The following is a 24,173-nucleotide window of genomic DNA, read 5'->3' as shown; positions in this document are numbered from 1 at the left end:
GAAAACAAGCTGCAAAGGAACTCGATCCAAGCTCCTCCTCGAAGCTCTGGACGCTCCTCCACCCCTTGGCGGCAATGAAAGCTTTCAAACCAAAAGGAAAACGGGAAAGAAACAAAACGTAAAAGAAAGAAAAGGAAGAGGGGAGGTGAAACGGAAATGGGGAAAGGGAAAAAGAGTTCTATGGATGTTGGACAGAAAGTAAATAAGGATTAAGATTTTAAATTATTTAAAATAGGATAAAAGTAAAAACTTTTAACTTAAAATATAATTAGAATTAAAATAATATGAAAAGGTTGAGAAAGTATACGATGGTGATGGAGAGAACAACATATAATAACTAATTAAGTCACTACTGAAAACAGTTAAAACCCTTTAAAAGCCGAAACTTAATCTTATATAAAGAAAAATATATATTAATAGACTTATAACAATTTTATTTAACTTATCAGTCATTAATTCATATTACTGAATTAATATAATAGTTGTGAAAAGATTATTTCAACTGTCAGTATTTTTCTTAATATAAATTGTTATTCTTTACCCGATTTTTGACTTAAATAATCTTTTTCTTTAAATTAATATTAACATAATTTAGAACGTGTCAAAACTGAATTTATCTTATATCAAAATCTAAATCCTCTATTATTTTTTTTTTCAAAATCCTTATCAAAATCTAAATCTTCTATTTTTGACAAGTGACACTCAACTATGTTACAAACAACGGTTAATATCAATTGTAAATTTAATAGAAGAAATTATATTGAATTTTTTTTTGAAAGAAAAACTCAATTGAATAAAAAAAATATAAAAATCAAAACAAATCAAAAACACAAATATAAAGTCAAATTACTAATTAAATCCTGATTGTTTGTTTTAGACATATACTTTCTACAAATTAAAATTTTACATTTTTTTATTTTATATTGGTATCGTGTTTAAATAATAAACATGAGTCTAACATCCAACTTAATTCTTTCAGAGTGAAGTACTGTTAAACCTCTTCTTTTATGATTTAATTTCCTTAAAATAGCCACTGACAGCAGAGGGTCAATAGTAAGCAGCTCAGGAGAATTTTGGCATTTACAATGAAATGATCATCCAACCCCAACATGCTATTGTATTGCATAAATGGTGTCTTAACAGAAGTACAGCAGAAAGAATTCAAGAGCTCTCTGAAAAATAATTCTATGGGCAACATTTAAAAGTCAATCTGATGCTAGTTTTACAAAATTGGACAGCAATAAATCATGCTGTCCTTTTGGGATGAGAACAAAAAGCTAGTGATACAATTACCAAAAAAGCAGTACTGGTAGTATTAGTTACAGCTATCATAACCCCACAACAGAGGTTACACACCACTCACCACTCACCACTCACCATGACCACCCAAATGCATCAGTTGAAATTCACACCTCCAATGGTGGGAGTAGATATCTGGTATTATAAGCATTTGAATACGTGTCTGGTTAGTAACAAGGACACACTGCAGGTTTCTATGGTCCTTCCATGCACAAGTTTATGACAAGGATTATCAGCTTCACAGACTACTTGCGCTTGTACCTGAAAAGGGAATTTGAATTGAGAGTTCATTTTTTGGCATTGAACAAACTAGTGTAAAATAAATCGACATGCATAAAGTTACCAATGTAGTAACTACAGAATTATAACTAGAGGGGCAAACAAATATCTAATCACTGTAAAAGTAATGAACCAAAGAAAATGAAAATGAAAACAATGAACAACTTTAGAAGCAAATAGAATGAATCAAGATGAGATCAATGATTTGAGGGATGCTTAAAAGCTCAGAGTTACTGGTTTCAGAAAAGAGACAATATTAATACCTTGACTTGCTTTTGAATGAACTCTTCGCCTTCTTTCCTCCTCCAACACCTCTTCTTTTTGGCTTTTTATCCTTCATGTCAGTCTGGAATAGATCCCTCATCTCTTCTGTCCTTGAAGGAGTTTTCCTTGGAACATTACTAGATTTCTTCTGACTCTTCTTCACAATCTTGCCAGAATCTACTGCCTTCTTAACAGCCTTCACTGCTTTTGCCCGTCGATAAGCAAGATCAACAAGTGACAATCCACCCTTTTCTTTTTTATTCGTTCCCTTGGCCTGCAATCACATGCATTTATTTTAAGTGCAACAAGAAGAACAACAAAGAGTATATTTCAGCCTTCATGCATGAAGAATGTTAATAGGAAGGAGGAGTGCATATACCTCTACTTGGTTACCATCCTGCTCCTCATCCTCCAACATCTCTCTAGCTGCTTCTAACTTTCTGCGCTTCTTTCTAGGCAAATGTTTCTACACCAAAGACATATTCATCAAGTAAATACATAGCAATGCATAAACATGCAAGCCCACTTACATTTTATATGTATATAAACAAACAAACTGCATGCATAACAAAATTGGGAAACTCTGTTACCTCTCGCTCTCGCTTCCTCTTTTCCTTCATTCTGAGGTCTTCAGCTTGTTCGGCGCTAATTACCTCTTTCCCAGAACTCTTGTTCTTCTCTTGGGAGGATGCCTGATCATAATTATTGTATTTCTTATCAACAATTGGAAATATTTCACCCAAGAAAGAGAAATCTAAACAAAAATAACTTGCCATTCAGTCATTAGTTTGTTCACGTGCATTATAAAGGAAAGAGTCACCGTTGTTCATGTGCATTATAATTGCTAAAATATGACTTGATTACATTAAATAGGAAAATGTGATATGATTCGACCATAATAGATAGGAAAATATCTTGGTAAACATTTCGCTGTATTAACAATTGATTATATTCCTTATTGTTGTTCCATGTGTGTAACACACATGTAACTCATTATATGTCTTTCCAGTTTCTCTCTTCTCAACAATAATCATTAAAATATATCGCTGGATACTTACTGAAATGAAGCATACGTGTATATGATAGAATCAATTAGGGGCAATCTTAGGAACTAATTAAGGTTTCTATATTTGTGTAATTAGGATTGAATCATTGTAATTACTAGTTAATATAAGACTAATTGCATGTTTGATTTAGCTATTATTTTAGAAGAAACAACAACCATTTTCCAAAAGATATCCTTAAGAAGCTGAAAATGGGAGACGGAGTGAGATTTCTTCTGAATAAGCTGTAATCCAGACATGCATAAATATATTATAAGAACGGAGTGAGATTTCTTCTGAAGTATAACGCTCAATCAATCCATCGTAAGATGGTAAATTAATGCCACTAATTTGAGATTATTTCAGGAAGATAAGAAGATATTCTACCTTAGCTGCTTTGGCAGCAAGCTTTTTCTCCTTCTCTGTGACAAACCATGTTCTTTTGGGACGGGAAAAGATCTCGTCCTTATGTTCAATCATGTTTTCGGCCTGCCAATGTCATATAAGTGCATACTTTTAGTAAAGGGGAAATGTTAATGATGAGAAAATGAAAATAATCATACTGGTTCCGAAGTCAGGGACTGTAACATAATAAAATTAAGATAATATAATTTTCTAAGCGATGTTACTCTGAAATGACATAGACATGATTACATTTTTAGTTATCCAAGGCATGCCAATATTGGAAGCAAGAAAAACAAGATAACTGGTAAATACCTTTGTGGCCTCCATTTCAGCTTTCCTTAGAATTCTCTCTTCACTGAATAAATAGAAATATAAATACAGTAAAATATTAGTAAAATGGAAGTGAAAGATAAAGAATGAAGCCTTAAAAACTAAATAAAATAATATACAATCAACACCTCTCTTCTCGAAGTACTTCATCAATTTGATCCTCCATTTGCTCAATAATATGAGACCACTTAAGTATAGATTGCTCAGCAACAATGCGGCTTTTCAACTTTGAACCGGCTCTCTTGGCCTAATTAATTGAAAATCAATAGTTACAGGACTGATTATAAATGGCTCATTTAAAGCATAACTAGATTTTTTTTTTCCATTTGTGTATTCTCTCCCTTAATAGGAAAACAATAAAAATATCTGGTATTCTTCAGGCATATTTTAGTGAAATGATTAATAGTAAAGGTATATATAATCCGGACCAAATAAAAACTAAAATTAGTACATACACAGTGAATGGGATATTTCTCTGTAGACTATGTAATTAAAATATTTGGTGTAGAAACTTTCCGATGAAATGTCAAACTTGAATAACTAATTGGGAAAAAATAATTAACATACATTGGCAGAATATGTATAAATTACTAAAAAGGACGAGGAAGAGGACCCAAAATCCAGATGAACATGAACTCATGCAACCTTTTTTACCTTAAAAATAAGGAAAAATATGAAAAAAAAACTGAAAAAAATGGAGCAATTCTTAAAACGATACTCACAATGGCTTTTAAAAGTGATCGATCATTGTCAGTCACAAAAGTGACAGCATATCCTTCTCTTCCAGCTCTTGCAGTTCGACCCACACGATGAACATAGCTTTGGGGATAAAAGAATTATTTAAGTTACCAGGATGACCATGGAGAGAATGAGATATTGTTTAAGGTGAGATCAATAAATATATTCTCATATATACAGCACAGCAGCAACACGTCAAGCAAAGTTACCAGTTAACAAAAAGATGGATATCATAGACTATACCTAGTAAGATCACGTGGACATGCAAAGTTGATAACTGTTTGAACACCAATAATGTCAAGGCCCTACAAATAAAAGCATAGGCAACAGTGTAAGATTTATATCCAAATTCCAAAATGCCAAAAGAAAATGCTAAAAAAACCACATATTTAATAATTGTAGGATCACCTTGAGTGACCACAGTTTTACGAGATCAAAAGGGTGTTTGATTTAACAATACAATTAATAAAATATATTCAGAGGATAAAGAAGAAGGAAACATCAAGAATAGAGTCGTACACGAGCAGCCACGTCTGTTGCAACCAAAAAATCCACTTGCTGCTTCCTAAACTGTTCCAAAGCCTGAATAGACAATCAGAAGGGAGTAAATCTTGTCACAATCACAACTAATTTCAACAGGAAAAAAGAACATGAAATCATCAAGTTTAGTATCCAAAAAATGTGATAGCAACATAACTACAAAATAAACCAAATAGAAAAAAATACGAATAATACACCCATCAATTATTAACAACATACTTCCAGACGCTGGGCTTGAGTAAGATTTCCATGAAGCTCAGCAGCTTTTATGCCAGCTAATCCAAATATAATCTTTAATCTATGTGCTGCTTGCTTTGTTCCACTGCACAAAGGAAAGAATACTTATAAAGCAGTGCAAGTGAAGACCAACATAGATTAGAGGAGTAATAGTATGACACTGGAGTTGTAGTAAAATCAACCTCCTACTTGTCGCCAATCAGTTTCATATGATGACAGAATCCATAACCAGTTCATGATATAGAATCAAATCCTACATGAATAAGCATAGGAAATGATAAATGAAACCTGAATATGATGACTTTGGAGGTAAAAGTTTTTGAGCACATTGCAAGAAGAACAGCCTCCTGGTTTACTTCACGCATTCTTCGTATTCTAACAACTCTGGAATAGAAAAAAAATAATTAACAAAGCTTGAAAGATTTTAATTGATGCCAAAACCTTGTGAACCCATGTTTTAAAATAATAGTTTTGTACAAGTAACTTCTATGGATTAAAATATACTCTAAACAAGCATGAAATATGCTCTCCTTCATATGCTTTTAAAGTTCAAAAAATAAAACCATTCAATGTCCATTCCATTAAAAGACTTGCTTACAACAAAAGAACATTGAAGAAGTATTACTTATTGATTTTTCTTCCACAATAACCTTTTATTGATCACTACAATACGACATACAGCTGACTATCATCAAAGCATACAGAACAGAAGTAGAGATAAGTGATTATGAGATTAGAAATAATAATGAGACAAAGAAATTACTCCTCAGTCAAGGTTGCAGGCCGTTTTGTAGATGGGTCAGCAGAAAGACGCAAGGGCTTTGACAGGGAAAGCTTAATAAGTTCATCAACCTCCTCAGTCATTGTTGCTGAAAACAACATAGTCTGCCTTTTTTTGGGGCACAAGCGAACCTGTTTAACATTAAACAAACACACATTTTTAACACTTTTTATTTTAAAAATTGATATCAGGAAAATTTATACAGCATATTTTTAAGTGTAATGGTTCTTGTATTAAAAGGACACTAAAACTCACAAGTTCTTGAATTTCAGCACTAAATCCAAGCTCCAAAAGACGATCTGCCTCATCAAGGATGAGAACAGCAAGATCATCCAAATCAACAGACATGGCATTGCGTAAATGGTCAATCATGCGTCCTGGAGTAGCCACAACAATGTCTGGCATTGATCTCAAAGCAACCTCTTGCACCTAGGATGGCAAAATACCGCTTGTAAACCACAAATAGCAAAGGAGACAATCTTTGTCCCCAATCAACTAGACAAAAGTAGAAAAATTTTATAGCTATAAAAGCCACAATTATTTAAAATTTGGAAAAAAAAAATGAGACAGACCACTGATTATGAAGAAACCAATGGTTTTAGTTTATTGAATACAATCCGTCATATTCTCTTAGTTTATTAGTTTGGAATATTTCTTCAAAGGCTCACTAATCTAATTAGTCATCAGAAAAGGTTACTTTTACAAAATTCTTTCTTAAATCAATTCATATCATCTACAAAGAGATATCATATCATATACAGTGTTCAAACATGTCAAATTTAAATTCATTGATAGTATGAAAGAAAATTAATGTCTTCAAACTCAATTGATTTTTATGTATCAACTGTCAAACAGACAGGAAATGTACTGTATAAAACCCAAAATTTATCAGGTTTTATAAGAGACAGAAGGCAAAAGAAAACAATTCTCGTGGACAATACGATAACAGCTGACTGCAAACTGAAAGCATCACAAAAGGCACATAAATCTATTCTGAACCACCAGAAAATCTTGCAAATTAAGCTGTCAGGAAGTTGAAATAGTGATCAAACCTTTGTTGACAGACCCCCAACAACCAGGCAACACCTTATATCAGTAAACTGAGCAAGCTTTTCTATCATACTGTGAACCCTGTCAAAGAAAAATTAGAAATAAGTATATTTGGAAAGCAAATAGCATGAATCACCATAAAAAGAGTACTCTCGAAATTTAATCTACAGCCTTTTCTGCTTGATGTGCTTAATTTTCAGAATTAAATATATGAATACAATTATATTATATATATATATATATATATATATATGTATGTATGTGTGTGTATTATATTTTATATATTCATATACAAATCATTGATTTAAAAGGTGCCTGATCTGAATTTGATGCATTAATTTAAATGCATTAAAAAAGCAATAAATGTTTCAAAAATTATATCCATCCAATGCAACCATGAACTGAACCATCTATATACCCAATGAACCACTTTAATTCCAGCTTTTGTGCAAGTGACAATGAAGAACGAGTATGCAAAGCCTATATACTAGTCAGCCCACATCATACATGGTCAAAGAAAAGACAAGCACATTCATACTACATTTTAGTATCCATAGGCCATTTTCTCTCCTAGACTATATTTGGAATACTTTTACAAAATAAACAAAATCCTAAAGTAAAAATCAGTACAATTGTAACACTTACTGGACGGCCAATTCTCTGGTTGGAGTAAGAATGAGGACCCTTATTGCACGCATGCGTTTTGGACGGAACAACAACCTCTCTAGCGTAGGTAGTGCAAATGCAGCTGTCTGCATGGAAACACATGAGCATGATATGAACAATATATGGAACACTGAAGCAAGATATCACAAATTTACAAACACCCGAAGAAAAGTAACAGATAGAATACCTTCCCTGACCCAGTAATGGCACTCCCACATATATCACGACCAGACAATGCCAATGGAATACATGCTGCCTGTCATCAAAATTCAAAACGCCCAAAAACAAAGTAAAATTGTCTGCACAGGCGTCCTAAATAGCATGAAGATAGAACACGTCATGAAGTCACACAACTAATTCCAGTGCTTAGACTCAAAGATAAAGCAAGGCAAGATATTGAAGGTAATCTATCCTAAATAGCATTTAATTAAGCAACCATAAATGCTAAGAATTAACATAAAAATCAACAAAGCCAAAAAAAAAACCTGAATTGGCGTTGGTTTAGCATACCCCAGGGCCTCACAAGCCCGGAGCAAAGGACGAGACAAATTAAGCTGCAGGAAGGAATCGGCATGGAAAGAGGTTCCATCAGAAGGAGCAAAAAAGGACTTGCTATCACCACCATAACCCTCCTCTTCGTCTTCTTCATCCGGTTTATAATCTTCCTAACCAAAAGCAACAAATTTAAAAAAAAAATCAATTCTTGATACAAATGAGCACTATTGCCTATCGTTGGTCAGAGAGCAAATTCTAAAATAAGAAATGCTAGCAACACGTCTCTAATACCCGTTTCAAAGCACAGTATTATTAGCTGAAATATATTAGAAAACAAAAATTTCCACAAGTTTCACTACTTCAATAAGCCTCCACTCATGCACTCAGGAGTGTGTTGCAATAACAGAGCACATCAGGAGTGTGTTGCAATGCATTTTGCTAGCACTACTATTGAAACAAATGAGCACTCATTATACGATCTTCCTAAAGAAACTCAATAACTAAATAATCAAGTTTTTTAAACAAACAAGCAGTATTTTTCAACCCCTGGGACTGGAGCAAACCCGACAGACCCCTTCCTCAATTTGCCCAAAAAAAACAAAAATAAAAACAGCGTTTGAAGCATATAGAAAACATCCAAATCCTAAATAAAACCATCTTCTGAAAACAGAGAAACACTTATGTAATCCTCCCCAATAACCAAAAATTTCAATAGTGTATGCAGAAGGTATACGGCCACGTAAAAAAAAAACGAAAACCCAATAATTAGTTCCCAATCCCAAATAAAACCAACTTCTGAAACAGTTAAGCACTTCTTCACAATCCTCCCCAACAAAAATAAAAACATTTTTTCTTATCGTGTAAAAACCAGAAGAGTATACGAATGCACACACACATAAAAAAGAAAACCCAATAATTCGTTTTCAATCCCAAACAAAACCAACTTCTGAAACAGTGAAGCACTTCTGGTCAATCCTCCCCAACAAAAAAAAAAACACTTTTTCTCATCGTGTAAGAGTAAAAACCCAGAAGGGTACACCAATGCACACACACGCACACAAAGAAAACCCAATAATTACTTGTTCATCAAGTTCAGACTCGGAGCTGTGGTCAAGCTCCGCAACGAGCGGCGTGGAACGTTGTCGGAGAGCTTTGGAGATTTTCTCGTCCACGGAGGTTGTGCTCCTGCGAGCGTGTTCCTCGGCCACTGATTCCGTGTATTTGGCGAAGTCCCATGGAGACTGCGTTTTCTTCTTCGAAACCCGCGCTTCTTTGTGCCGTCCCTCTTCTTCTGAGTCAGAATCTGATCCTGACTCAGCTTCCTCTGGTTCTTCTTCGTCTTCTTCTTCCTCTTCTCGTTCGGAGTGTTCGATTTCTTCGTCGCTGGGAGGTTCGAAGACGAAGCTGGGCGACATGGTTGTTTGGTTTGTTTTTGCCGCAGGTTTTTAGAAGGGTTCTGCATTGTGTAGTTGTAATTTAAACTATGCAAAAGAGCGATAATGGGCCGGGTCAGATCAAACATTTTTCAACCCATTGCTGTGAAGTGAAGTCACCTAAATAGCCTTTTAAAATCCTTACAAATTTACAGAAAATACTTGAGGGTCTATTTCAAAGTTTACAAATCACAATCTAAAATTAACATTTAACTATTTTGAAATACTAAAATATATTATTATAAAACAAAATTTTAAATTTTGAGAATTTTTTTTTGCAATGGTAAAATTATTAATTTAAACATAATAAATATAAGGTTTAAATCTTCGGATGGTCCTCGTATTTGTATGAGAATCTCAAGTGGGTCCTCATATTTTCAATTGTCTCAATTGGATCCATATATTTGCAAAATGTCTCAATTGGGTCCAAATATTTGAAAAATTAAGCTAATTAAGTCATGTTCGTTAAGTTTTCACAAATAGCGTTAAATGTGTTGAGGTGGATATACTGAGGTGGATATTTTATTAAAAAAATATGTTACAGTGATGACATGGAATTTAATAAATTAAAAAAAGTAGAATTATAATGCCGTCTTAATTTCCTTTTAATAAATAATATTTTTTTTCATTCAAAATCCTAATTGGATACATTAGGATGAAAAACCTTGATCAAGCCCTACATTTTAATATCTAAGCAAAATTTTTCTCCCAGCCTTGGGTTTCCTTTCTCGCGAGCTTCAGTATCCTCCATTTTTTTTCCTCTTCATCTTGCGAAATCCAAAAGCTTGAAGCTTCTGCTCTTTTTCTTTACTGCGGTAGACTCAACGTTGGCGGCGAGGCACGACGAGGTCGCGGCGAGGGCGTCCTGCAGCGGTGACGTTTCCACGGGGGTTAAAAACCCCAGCTTCTTTCTTCCCCCTTTCTCGCGGGCAACCAACCTGGAGGGATCATCGATGGCACTGCAATGTCGGCGAGAACGCAACGATGGCGCAGTAAAGGCGCGATGAAGGCATGTCGTTCTCTTCGTGGTTGTGTGTGCTGCGAGGACGGCTTTTCGCGGTCTCGTGGAGGCTCTTGTGACGACCCTCAAAGCAACCGCGAAGGTGGACGCGGGTTGGGTGCGAACTATGATGACTGGTGAAGGTGGTGGCGAAGCGTTGTAAGGGAGACCGACGCGATAGGGGAGTGAATCTTCCATTTTGGCATATTAGGGTTCTGAAATTTGAAAATTTTGGGTTTATTTTTGTGCTTAATTCTTTATCTTGCAATTGGGGTTTATGGATTCACTCCGCGATTGTAGCGTTTTGAGTTTTGGGTTTCTTCTTTTCGCGATTGCAGCGTTTTGAGATTTCTACTTTAGAAATCTTCCGTTAGGATTTTCTAATTCTTGCGGTTCTGGTTCTTGATGATTGTTGGTGGTTACACAAGAGGAGCAGCCATGGGGTTACGATGGACGGCGTTGGCCGACGTTGGCAGCCCGGGACCGTATCTCACAAGGATTTAACCGCGAGTTGCAAGACTTGGTTCTCAAACTCAAGCTATTCTCCTCGTTGGAAACAGTTCTCCACGATGAAAAGTGTGTAGACCGGGTTCGCGAGCAGGCCGGACTTGCAGTCGCGACAATGATTGGTTGGAGGAATAAATTTTATCTCGTCAAAAACTCTTAATTTAAAAAAAATTCACGTAATAAAACATTTTTACATCAGCGTGCACCACGTCATCACATTTTAACGTCGTCTGTGAAAAGTTAACGGACAGGGTTTAAATGGCTTAATTTTTCAAATATTTGGACCCAATTGAGACATTTCGCAAATATATGGATCCAATTGAGACAATTGAAAATATGAGGACCCACTTGAGATTTTCATACAAATACGAGGATCATCCGAGGTTTAAACCTAAATATAACTTTCGAATTTTCAAAAATGAGTAAACTTATAAATTTAATTGTTAGTTACGATTTTTATCTTCGAGTATCTGGGAACGAGGAATTATATTTTCATCGTATGCAATTAACAAGGTATTAATATACTCGTTTGTTAAATACGTCAGTGAATTTATTTTTTTAATTTAAAAGTATAACATTGTGTTTAAACAAGGTAATTTAGAAAGTTGATCTATTTATTTGAAGAATTTTTAATTTTGTATAGTAAAATATCACTTGTTTGAATAAAGTATTTTAAACAAATTTAAGAAAACTTGTAAGGTATAATAAATAAAATAAAAGAATTTCAAATATCTTAAAAGATATAAGAAAATTGAAATTTTACTCTTTCACCTTTACTTAAAGGTTAAGTTGAGTCGGTTGGGGCTAAAGGCTAAGTTGAATTGGCTCGAACTGAAGATTTACTTGAGTCAACTCAAACTCTCAAGTCGGCTGAGGTTGAAAGTTGAATCGATTTGGCTCAAAGCAAAATTTAAGAGGAATTGACTCGAGTAAAGGTCAAAACAAGTCGACTTGAGCTAAAGGTCAAGAAAACAGGTCAAGACAAAGAACAGGACGAGTTGGTTCAAGTCGAAGGTTGAATTGATTCAACATAGTCAAAGGTCAAGTAGATTCAACTTGGACCAAAGATCAAGTCAATTCTGTTACCAATGAGGAGCATTGGTATCTTGAAGCTACTGTGAAATTTTGATGATGATAAAAGCTGAAGAATTGAAGACTCTAAATGCATCTTTTGTTAAACGCATTTTGTAGAATCAAATGTATAGGATAAAATGTAATGATGTAAAAACTCTTAGAAGTTTTCGTATTTAGTGAGTCATTGCACAAATAATCGATTATCAAGAGGAATAATCGATTATCACGAGCCACTTTAGAAGAGAGTTGCTTGCGCAAATAATCGATTATTACACAGAATAATCGATTATCAGTGTTTCATTTAATTCTGTCCAAGTCTCTGAAATAATCGATTATTGCTCAGGATAATCGATTATCACTCTTTTGAAAACCCCATAACGGACACAAATAAACGATTATCACTTATGATAATCGATTATCAATGGCAGTTGGGAGATTATCACTCTTTTGAAAACCCCATAACGGACACAAATAATCGATTATCCCTTATGATAATCGATTATCAGTGGCAGTTGGGAGATGTCTTTTCAGTTTTTGACCTTGCACGAAACTAGACTTATAAATAGAGGTCTTCACAACTCTTAGAAGCAACTTTTCAATTGAGAGTATTAGAGCTTTGTGCCTAAGGGAAGCTCTCTGTGAGTGAAAAGGATCTATGCCATTTTGAGAATACAGTTTGTCTGAGGAAGTTCTCAAAGTGATAGAGTGCTCTTGCCTGGTCTTGTGAATAGGAGAAGCTCGCGTTTTGTGTGTCAAAGGTCGGAGCGGTTCTCTTCAAGTTGGCAGAGCTGTTGCTTCCGGTTCGTGCGTCGAAGGAAGCTCTTCCGGTTCGTTTGTCGAAGGAAGTTACTTGTTGCACTCTTCTGGTTCATTTGTCGAAGGAAGGTGTTTTCTATTCTTTGCTTATTTTGATTATCTGATTGTAATCTGCAAACCATATTTTTAGTGAAAAAGGTTAATCACTATTTATAGTGATTAACGACTGGACGTAGAATCTTTTGATTCGAACCAGAATAAAAATTCTGTGTTGATTTTCTTGATCCTTAAACTCTTAGCACATCAACTGTTCGATAAAAATTTTAACTTGTGTTGTGATCGTTACACGCTTTCCGCTATCTAAATTTTATTCCGCTGCGCAACTCTATAACGGTACCGATTGTTCCGACAAATTCGACTCAAGACAAAGAACGAGTTGAGTCAATCGTGGCTAAATGTTACGTTGATTCAACAGAGACCAAAGGCCAAGCTAAATTAGCTCAGGTCGAAGGTTGAGACTAGATAACTCAGGATGAAGGTCAAGACGAGTCATCTTAGGACAAAGGTCGAGACGAGTCATCTTGACTCATAAGTCAAGGCGAGTCAAGACGATCCAATGTAAGTCGAAGATCATGTTGATTTTGTGTAGGTTGAAGGTCAAACCATTTTGACGTAGGTCGAAGGTCGAACCAATTTGTCCCGATATAAGTTGATAATGGTACCACCCAAATGGTTAGCTATGTGGTGCATAAAAGCTTTCTTGAGATAAATATTATTGAAGGTTTATTAAGTAGACTCCTAGGAAAGAGAGAGAAATCATAATAAACAAACTTAATAATCTTACCTTTCCTAACCAAAATTTTCCTTAAACCTTCTTTTTACAAATTTCCTCATAGAAATCCATGTTTTTTATTTGATGAAACAACCTTAGTCATGACATGGACTCTCAAATGAATTTTCATTCAATCTTATGTGTTACTCTTAACACTTTTGAAATAGTTCTAAGTTAACTTTTCATTTAAGATTATTGTCATAAGCAAGAGCTGAAATTTGGGCTTGATGAAGTTTCTTATCTATTATTGTTCAATCATTGATTTCACAATTTTGGGACTAAGTTTCTTTACTCTGCTATGTTGGTTGGAATCCACAATACGATGGCTGGAATCAACAAAACATGTGTCTTCAACTGTTTTGTTAGTATTCCCACAATTGGCGTAGGTTTCATTTTGATATCCATCGACATGACATTCTTTAATGCCTATGCTCCCTTTTATCTCAAGTATACTAAGAGTTCTTGGATTGGGTTTGGTTTCCATGGTGGAACAAATATTTCATGACTGTTGAGTTGCACTTCGAATCAGAAAGTTTCTTTTTCAATATAGAGTCTTCACTTTCCAAAATTCTACTTAGCTCACGTTGCTTGGTCACTAATCAAGGAGATTGGATTTTCTTTATTGAAATGACATCTTTGTCGTATTTTCACACTTTCATTGTCTTGAAGCTCATCGAGGCCACCAACGACATTCACGCCACATCAAAACATCACCTTGTTGCGTATATATTAATTAGGGTTTTCTTGGTCGACTTGTTGTTCCACGCTCGTAGCCATCCTCTCATGCATTAACATCACTTTTTCTGAAGTCTCGTCATTCCTAAAGAATACAACAATGCATCCATATCCTTTAAGTGTTAGGAAAGTCCTCCTCGTTTGTTCTCTGTATGGTGAGTTTGGCGTTGGACGTCATGACTTACTTGACCGCCTCTGCCTGGGTGATTAATTGCGGTGATGGTGGCGCAACGAATGGAGAAGTTGAGGAATGCGAAGACGAACTTGGGACAATTTGAGAGAAGGAGAATGTCATCGTCGTTCTTGATATCGAGTTTGTTGAGTCCGGTTGCAACTCTACAAGAAGTGAGTTGGACATGGTGTGACGTGACTTTTATATGATAACATTGTTGAGTCATGGTCAGTGGTTGAAATGGGAGAGGTTTTGGAAGATGTAAGTGTTTAGTGTACTAGAGTATGTTGTTTTGCTTTTTATTTACTTAGCATTATAACTTTAAGTAGAAACCAACCAGTGGAACTGATGGACAAATTTATGATCACAAAAATGATGTCACAAACTTGTTTAACAATCGGCAAGTATGACCGAATCGTTTCAAGTAATAAACTCGGTAAGACCAAGTATCATTCTCCCAAAGGACTCACGGCCTAGTTTAGTTATGTGATTTGTTGATAGCTAAGACTTAAGAACAAAATAATTGGATTTTACTATGCAAAAGACGAAAATAAACATGTATGCATGAGGTTGATCAATGGCTAAAACAAAAGACAGACACTTTCAATGAAATATATTGATGAATATGTTGTTGGGGGTCAATTTCATCTTATCCACTCTCATATATTTTAGGAATTCAACATTCAAGTCATCATTGTTAATGCCACTCTCTAAATTACCTTTCAAGAAGGCTTCTCCCTAATTACGAGTTCATACGATTCCTAGCATTCCTAATAATTAGTTTTTTTAGCACAGAGCTTAAGGCAACCAATATACTATTGGGAGAAATTCCCCGGATCTAGACTTCCGTACGTTCCCGTATCGACAAAACCAATAATATGCATTGAATGAGTTAAACAAAGCAAGCATTGAGCAAAGAGGAAAAACCCTAACTAATGATGAAAGAAAGCATAAGTCTTAGATTAAGATGCAAGCACAAATTCCATATATGAGAGCTTCAAAAGATTACATTGATTCCCCAACAAACATACAAGGTTTAGTTCACCATATTCATGGTGAACCTAGATGAACAATAATGAAAGAATGAAAGAGATAGAAAAACCCGAGAAAGAGAAGAGGAGAGCTGTCACTATCTCCCAATCTACCCCAAGAGGTGGAAGAGAGAGTGTTTGCTTCGTTTCTGCCAAAGATACCAACCCTAAGACATCTAGGTCTTTAAATAGGACATAAAAATAATAGAAAACGGGTCCAGGCCCAAACAACATAAAATCGCATAAAACTGGCCCAAAACTCGTCTGGTTGACTTTTTTCGTATTCTGGTTGACTGGTTGACTTTTTGGTTGACTGGTTGACTTTTCTGGTTTCTGGTTGACTTTTCTGATTCCATCTCTCTCCTTCTTACTTCTTTCACTAAATTCACCTTAAAACCTGCACAAAAACACTGAAATCAAGCATAAACCTGTCCAGCTCTCTTATTTCTGAAAATATGGATAAAAGCATGATTTCAAGCTAGTTTCTAATGTAAAGGTTGCTTTTTGTGTCAATTTTAAGCATGAAAATAACAGTTTTTAACTGTTATCAGGGACCCACTATTTATGCAAAAACAAATCAATCCATAAGTTTACATCACTTAGGAATTAAGGTCAAGCGCAATTTAAATATTCTTTCCTACTTCCAACCTTTAAGACGTCTTTTAAAGACAAAACTATGACGAAATTCCATAACTCTAAAGCGGAAAATACATTAGATGCAGTTATTGATCTTAACTATGTCACTCAACGGACTTGAGATCAAAATATATAACATGATTTCTACATTAAATATGATTAAATAGTTTTTATTTATTATTTTATCAATACTATATTTAGGATTAATTATGTTTAATTTTCTAAACTATAATATAATTTTTGTTTTAGTTACTCTTTCCAAATTTGATCTACTAGGTCATTATACTTAAGACATGCATCAACTCAATCCTTAATGCCTAAGGACGTTAACTTTTTTTTAAACATGGCAAATGGCATGTTATGTCACCCCTCTGTTATTGGACACATGTCTTGTTTTTAATCACTCGTTTTGTACATGTGGCAGGGACATGAATTAAAGACATGTTGCAACATTATTTCACTATTGTAGCACCATTGTATGCCCCTTCTTTTCTCCTTTTTTTTTGTGTGAACAATGGTGGAGGGGAACCCATTTATTGCTCCTACCTCAAATTGCACATCATTTATATTTTTTTTATTTAATGGTTTTTGTTTCGATGCTAAAAGGAGAAAGGAATGCATGTATGATACTTCAAAGGTATCATTTTCTAAACTGTAACACAAATTTGTGATTCTTTCTAAAGGGGAAGGGGCAAGTAGATTCATATGGTCATTTTGGATTTCAAACAATGACAGGGGTTATGTTGAATCTGATTCTAATTGGACTAGTCTTTTGGCAAGATGTGTTAGAATCACGCAACAAAATGTTCGTGTGTAGACAAAAACCAATAGGGGGTGAATTGGTTTACTTAGTAAAAACTTATCTTTTAAAATTTTTCTATTTTTATAAATAATTTTATAAGAAAATTAGTTTACTTTAAACAAGAACAACAAAGTTAAAAAAAGTAGGGAAAGAAAAGCTTCCACCAACAACTTTATACTGGTTCAGATCAAAAGATCTTACGTCCAGTTGTTAATCTCTCTAAAGAGGGATTAACTAATCACTAAAAAATAACCAAAACTTACAATAATAGAGAATTGAGTTAAGGTTAGAAAGCAAAGAGATTAACAACACCTCTTTTGACACACAAAGGATGAACAACACCTCCTTTTACACATAAATGATGAACACCTTTCCTAACAACAACAACAAGACTCAATCACTTAGACACATTCAGTGAAAGTTCTCGTTTTATCCACACCAGGTTTTTCAAAACATCCTTTTTCACAAAAATTGAGAGTTTCTCTAACACATAAATCTTAAACCTCTTAGTGAAAAGTTCTTTAGAAATTAGGTTTAGGTAATATATATATGGTTTAATACCTATTTTGGTCCCTCTTTTTGTAGGGTCTGTTCAAAGTTGTCCTCCTTTTTTTCAAAAGTTCACTAACATCCTACTTCTCGCAAAAACAGTTTAAGTTGATCCTTTTTGCTTACGGCGTTAAAAAACTAACGGCAAAGTTGCTCTGCTGGCCAAAATTAAATGACATGTCCAATTAATCCAATTAGTTGGCAAGTTCAGCTAATAAGAGACTGCCACGTGGCAGTCCCCTTTCCACTCAAACCCTAATTCCTTTTCCCCTCTGCGCTACTACGCCGCGCCCTATTTCCCCATCCATCTTGGGGTTAACTGTATTAGCATGGGGAAATTCAATGGGAGATTTGATGTCAAATATTGCATTGGCATTGGATGGAGAAGATGGAGTTCAGATTGCTTTATCTGGATGCTATGCAGGTCCTATGTTCAACACACTTATTGGTTTGGGAATCTCGCTGCTGCTTGGGGCCTGGTCTAAGAAACCCTCTTTGTACGTGGTGCCTAAAGATAGTAGCTTATTTTACACCATGGGATTTTTGATCGCAGGACTGCTATATGCACTTGTTTTGCTACCTACAAAGAACATGCATCCTAACAGAACAATAGGAATGGGTCTCATCACCCTTTATGTGATATTTCTTTCTTTCAGGATATGCACTGCAATTGTGGTCACTTAAAATCCAAATCAATGTCTCTTGCAGTTGAAGCAGAGGGGAAATAGGGGCGGCGTAGTAGCGCAGAGGGGAAAAGGGAATTAGGGTTTGAGTGGAAAGGGGACTGCCACGTGGCAGTCTCTTATTAGCTGAACTTGCCAACTAATTGGATTAATTGGACATGTCATTTAATTTTGGCCAGCAGAGCAACTTTGCTGTTAGTTTTTTAATGCCGTAAGCAAAAAGGATCCACTTAAACTGTTTTTGCAAGAAGTAGGATGTTAGTGAACTTTTAAAAAAAAGGAGGACAACTTTGAACAGACCCTACAAAAAGAGGGACCAAAATAGGTATTAAACCTATATATATATATATATATATATATATATATATATATATATATATATATATATATACACCCTTATTTTGAAAATTAGATTAGAAAACTAAAGAGTTTATCAACAACTACCATTGATAATTGGTTATCATAAGTGGTAATCGATTATTCCATAAACTATTTCAAAAATTATTTTCTCACTATGATAATCAATTACCAAAACTGATAATCAATTATTCTAAAGGCTTTTAGAAAAATCTGAAATTAACTGGGATAATCGATTTTCAATAGTGATAATTGATTATCACAAAGGTTTTTATGAAAATTAAAACTTTCCTTGAGTGCTCTACTGCTTGGGTTGTGCCTATTGACTCTTGATGTACTAAATTACAAGACTTCAACAACTAAATTCTTAAGTCTTCAATGTATCTCTTAAATCCAAACATTCTTTAAATCTTCAACACTTCTCCATGAGTCATCATCATCAAAACTCTTTTTTTAAAACAAGATGTTCATCTTTTTCTTTTTCTAACACGAGAAAAACAAGAGATGGAGTGTTCGTTTCAGTTTTTTTGAAAAAATGGGAGCCTCTAAGTAATGAGTGTAATGTCTAGAATAAGTAGTTAGTGTATGGGTTCTAATGGAGGGAGTTTGGTCTTTATTTTGGTGATTTAGAGTGATTGTGAAGAAGAAAATAAATGGAGAAGAGATGGATGATGGAATGTGTTTTTATGATAAATAATGAAGATAAAGTAGACGGAGAAAGAAAATATGTGTGCTTGGTTGAGTGATTGAGATTTAAGGATATGAAGAATATAAATAGATAATAGTAGTGATGAGAGGTAGAGAGAGATTTTGAAGTGTCTTAAATTTGTGTCTCAACCACGTGTACAAAATATGTAATTAAAAACAACACATGTGTTCAGTAACAAATAGGTAACCTGGTACACCATTTGTCATGCAAAAAAATGTTAACTTGGACATTGAAGATTGATCCCATGCATTTCTTAAGTATATGGACTTAACATGAAAGAGTAACTAAAACCAAAATTGTATCATAGTTTAGAAAAAAAATACATAATTAAGTCTTATGTTTATTTACAATTATAAATCTAAATCTTATGTTTTAATATCTTTTTATAGTATTTTTTTATTTACTTGTAATAAATAGTAAATCGTTGGAGTCTTTTATTTTTTTTAATTCTTATACTTAGAAATAAAATCCTATTAGATACTCAAATTTATAAAAAAAAAATACAAAAAAGATTTATATGTTTTGTAATTTATGTGGATTATTTATTGACCTGCAATTTCATATTTATGTGAAATGAGTTAAACCTATTAAGTCAGAAGTCTTATATAGGAAAACTTCTCTCCAGCCCAATTTAAGACGACAAAATACAAGACGAAACAAAATAGGACGGTCTCCTTGCATAATCACTTTTATTTTTTCATCATTGTTCATTTTTTTAAACTTTTTTCTTCTCAATCTCTATTTCTCACTTTTCCCATCAAATATGTAGGCTAATTATTCTATATTTCAAATCAATAATATGATTACAAAAGTAATTTATTTTCTTAAATATTAAATACTCAATTCATAGTACTTGTGTTTTCGTCCGCACGTCTATTTGACATTTGTGCATAAGCCACCCATAATTTAGAGTCACACGACATGGTTTACCAAATTCAATTTACAAACCAAAAGAAATTGAGATTAACATTCCCTTTTTTCTTTTTTTTTTTGTCGTTTTGGTGTTGAAAACTATGCCAGCAACTAACAATAATTTTTAATTGCAATTGGTTAGTTAAACAATATGATTAATATCTGTGATCATTGAATGTTGGTTGAAATTTGTTAATAATGCAATATTCTTTTCTTTCTCACCCACTCAGTTATCTATCTGTTATTGATGTCTAAGATATTACTTTTGTATAGATTCTTGATCTTTATTAAAAAAATTAATCGACCATTGATATTTTTTGTCATCACAATTTTTTATTCGTGTACCTCAAACCCAAAAAAAAAAACCACTTAAATGGGTTTTGGTCATAAATTTCAAGTTTTTAACCAATTTTTGCTGGATGTTATTTAGTTTTTATTTTATTTTCTTCCAATTTCAAGCTTTACAGTAGACTAATTTAAATTTTTGGAAATTGTTTTACAGTAATGATAAACAATAAAGAATAATAGTAGTGACCATGGATTCAATGGGAATGATGGATTCAAGTAGCTGTTACTCAATAATATTTATTATTAGTTTTGAAAATTTAATATTTTATATTGTTTTAGTGGCATATTTTACATTTTTTATTATTTACATTACATATGTCTTACAAATTATACAATAAATAAAAAAGATACCTATACCATTGTTTTTTATGAAAAATTATAATAAAAATTATTTTATTTGAAAAATAAATAAGTTATTTTTATGAAAAATTGTGTAATGAGTGAAACCTCATAAATGCAAAACCCTTTTCTAATTTAAAATAGAATCTCACTCTCACTTTCACTTTGAAGTTTTTTTTTTCAAGTTATTCTTTTCAATTATTTTTTTAGCCCTTATTTTTTCTTTCTCTTCTTCTATATTAAGAGATGTCATTAGGAAACATTGGACACACATCACCCTAACATCATTAAGAGTTGCAATTGGGAAAGAGAAATTTTTGTTTTCATCCTTAAACCATTTTGAATTATATGCAATTGTCTCTTTTTTCCTTATATGTGTTGTCAAAGCTTCCTTAGGGTTTCTCTTTTGATTTTGGTCCCAAGAGAGTTCTGGATCACTAAATTGAGTTTTTGTTTCATATTCTATAATTGTGTAAAAGGTTGAGACTTGGTGTCTGTTGAAGAATGAGGAAGGGTCAGTATGAAGTTAAGGGAAGCTAATTTATTTTAGAGGATTACTTAAATTTATGGTCTAGAACTACATTATTAAATGATATAAATTGTGTTTTGTGTTTAAGATTGTAAATAAACAAGATTGAGATACTGCATGTCAAATTTATACCTGAATCGTGAAATTTATTTAGTGGTGGACCATCATCATTGGGCTATTAGTCTACACTGTCAAGTTCGGGTTGCACAAAACCTCAAATAGAGGCTATTATCCCGGACACCGCTGAGCGATACCATCCATTGTTGATCAGTACCACCTACCGCTGAGCGTGGGCTCAATAGAGAGCCCATGGAAGATTGGGAGTAGGGCGTTAGGCAGTGTTACATATCACTAAGAGTTGGTGCAACCAGAGCCTCTGTTGCTTTGGCTTTGAGCACGAATCTTGAGTAATGTCTTTGTGAATGCTTTCATTTTTATGCATGACTTATTGGGATGTTTTGGTTCTTTTCATTTTCTAAATTGCTAAGGGATCTAAGTTGGGTTTATGCTTGTATAAGTTAGTAGTATTTAATATTATAATGAATTGAGGTTACTTCCCAAAGTGTATTTGTGATTGTCTCATTGAGTACTTTATGAATGTGTATATGAAGTTAACATGATTATTTATGAAAAGTTGATGACCTATAAATTGTATAATTATTCATGTACGTTGTGATTAAGGGTGTGATTTGAACTAGTAAAGTACATTATTTGTATTGAGAATCATGAATGGTTGAGGATCAAAGAATAATGTAACTATATGTTATGGGTGATTAATTGAGCTATATGAGAAATGTGATATAATTATTGAATGACTATGTTATAGAGAATGAAAATGAAGGGTAAACTTTCGAAAATGATGTAAATGTGATAAATGTATGAATTATTTGTATAAATTGATTGGTGTGTAAGGTTATATTCTCTATAAGGAGGAAAAGTATTTGATAAGGTTAATGTGATGCAATTTCTAAGGACGCTATGTGAAGTTATCCTTAGACTCTAATAGACTCTCAAACTCATAAAGAATGAGATTTGGTGGTGAAGAGTGTAGGAGGTTCTTATAGGTAGTTTAGGAATCGTCAATTCCTTCTCTATTAAGTTATAGTGAATTAATCCAATGGAAAAGTTTATAGACTGATAAATTATGGACCAGTCTTAGGTTATCATATTACAAAATATAAAAAAAAATGATGGAAGGTTACCACGGGGGCTAACTTTTAGTGTTTGAGCAATTGAATCTTCGTCTATAAGTTTTTATATTTGGGAGTTTTATAATTTTCAAATAGACTTTTCATCATGTACTACTTGCATTTGATTTTGTATAAATGATTCTTTAGATTTATTTATGACCTACATATAATTTTATTGTTTCGGGTGTGGGGTTCGAGATCACAATCAAAACAGTCATTCAAACTTTTCTCCAAGCTTCCAAACATGTTCTTCTGTTTCGGCTACAAAGTTCTAAGTCCTTAATAGTTTGTGTCTCCAAGTCGTGCATGGGTGTACTTGCCAAAGGTACTTTAACAATCAAGTGAATATTATGACCGTTTAGGTAGCATAATAAAATTTTAAATTCTCAATAAATGCAATCACCTATCTCCTTACCTTAAACTCATATTTATAAGTTTCGAGATGATCTTATCATTAGTATAGACTTAATTATGACCCAATACCTAATAAACATACTTTACATATAAACTTGATTGTAGGTGATACTTAAGGTTTTTAAGTGTTTGTTGAGAAAGGGAAAGAGCATTATTTTGCAGAGAGTGCATTCTTACAGAGAAAGGGAAAAAGCTCCAAGAAACAAGAAGTGACCGTGGTGATCATCTACTTGTGGATTCTTGAAGAGCAAGTTAGCTGCATTTTACAAAGGCTGATCATATCTGCACATTTGACTGTTACTGAAAGATCAGAGGCTACAATCTTGTAAAGATTGGTTTAAGGTTTCCCTGTTGTGATTACAGGAAGAAGAGTGTGATGCGTTCTTAGCTTTGAGGATGGCTCAAAGGGTTGGACTGCAGGAAAGGGGATTCTTGCTGCTAGTCTATTTTGTATATGCCTATATTTTGATTAGAGGGTTAGAGAGGTGTTTTATATTTTTGACGTGAGGTCGCTATAAAAACATTGTTGTAAAAACCTTTGATCTTTCTATCCCTGCACTTTTTATTTAGTCGACTGCATACTGCATTAAATCGATTATATTTCCGCTGCATAAACAAATCTTTTTCCTTGCGTTTCAAGAAAGCTTTTAAAGGAATCTACTTTGCGAAAAAGATTTAAAGAAAACTTTGTTTTTACATTACACCAATTCACCCCCCTCTTGGTGTGAGAAATTAAGTCATTCTATTTTTGACAATTGGTAGCAGAGCTAGTTTTCATAAGATATTTGAAAAAAAAGTCGATTATCATTTTCCTTAAATCGACTGATCCTGAGAAATGGCTTTAAAATTTCAAACTTTTGGTGAATGTGCATCCACAAATAGACCATCACTATTTGCTGGAGAAAATTATGTTTTCTGGAAAATAAGGGTGCAAATCTTTCTTGAATCCGTGGATAAAGGAGTTTGGGATGTAACTCTAAACGGTCCATTTGAGCCAACTCATGTTGTTAATGGAAAAACTGTTTTGAAAAATTTTCT

The 24,173-nt window shown here is 33.8% G+C and overlaps 1 protein-coding gene across 1 annotated transcript; it reads right to left on the bottom strand.

Annotated features, from left to right (window-relative positions):
* Positions 1-1,091: 1,091 nt before the first annotated feature.
* LOC148198239 (DEAD-box ATP-dependent RNA helicase 28-like) lies at positions 1,092-9,577 on the bottom strand. Its single transcript, XM_088114918.1, has 19 exons — positions 9,207-9,577; positions 8,118-8,297; positions 7,820-7,888; positions 7,612-7,718; positions 6,969-7,047; positions 6,172-6,345; positions 5,899-6,047; positions 5,424-5,519; positions 5,118-5,220; positions 4,878-4,940; positions 4,602-4,663; positions 4,343-4,439; positions 3,749-3,867; positions 3,603-3,645; positions 3,273-3,374; positions 2,433-2,534; positions 2,222-2,308; positions 1,842-2,116; positions 1,092-1,560 (listed from the first exon to the last, which is right to left on the bottom strand). The coding sequence occupies exons 1-19, from the start codon at positions 9,540-9,542 to the stop codon at positions 1,545-1,547; spliced, it is 2,259 nt and encodes a 752-aa protein (XP_087971044.1). The 5' UTR covers positions 9,543-9,577; the 3' UTR covers positions 1,092-1,544.
* Positions 9,578-24,173: the final 14,596 nt, after the last annotated feature.

This window comes from Vigna umbellata, chromosome 5 (assembly GCF_029865625.1).
Source record: "Vigna umbellata cultivar VRB3 chromosome 5, Vumbellata_1.0, whole genome shotgun sequence".
In the NCBI taxonomy this organism is placed as follows: Eukaryota; Viridiplantae; Streptophyta; class Magnoliopsida; order Fabales; family Fabaceae; genus Vigna; species Vigna umbellata.
The sequence above is the reverse complement of the archived record's forward strand: the minus strand, read 5'-3'. Positions and strand labels throughout refer to the sequence as shown.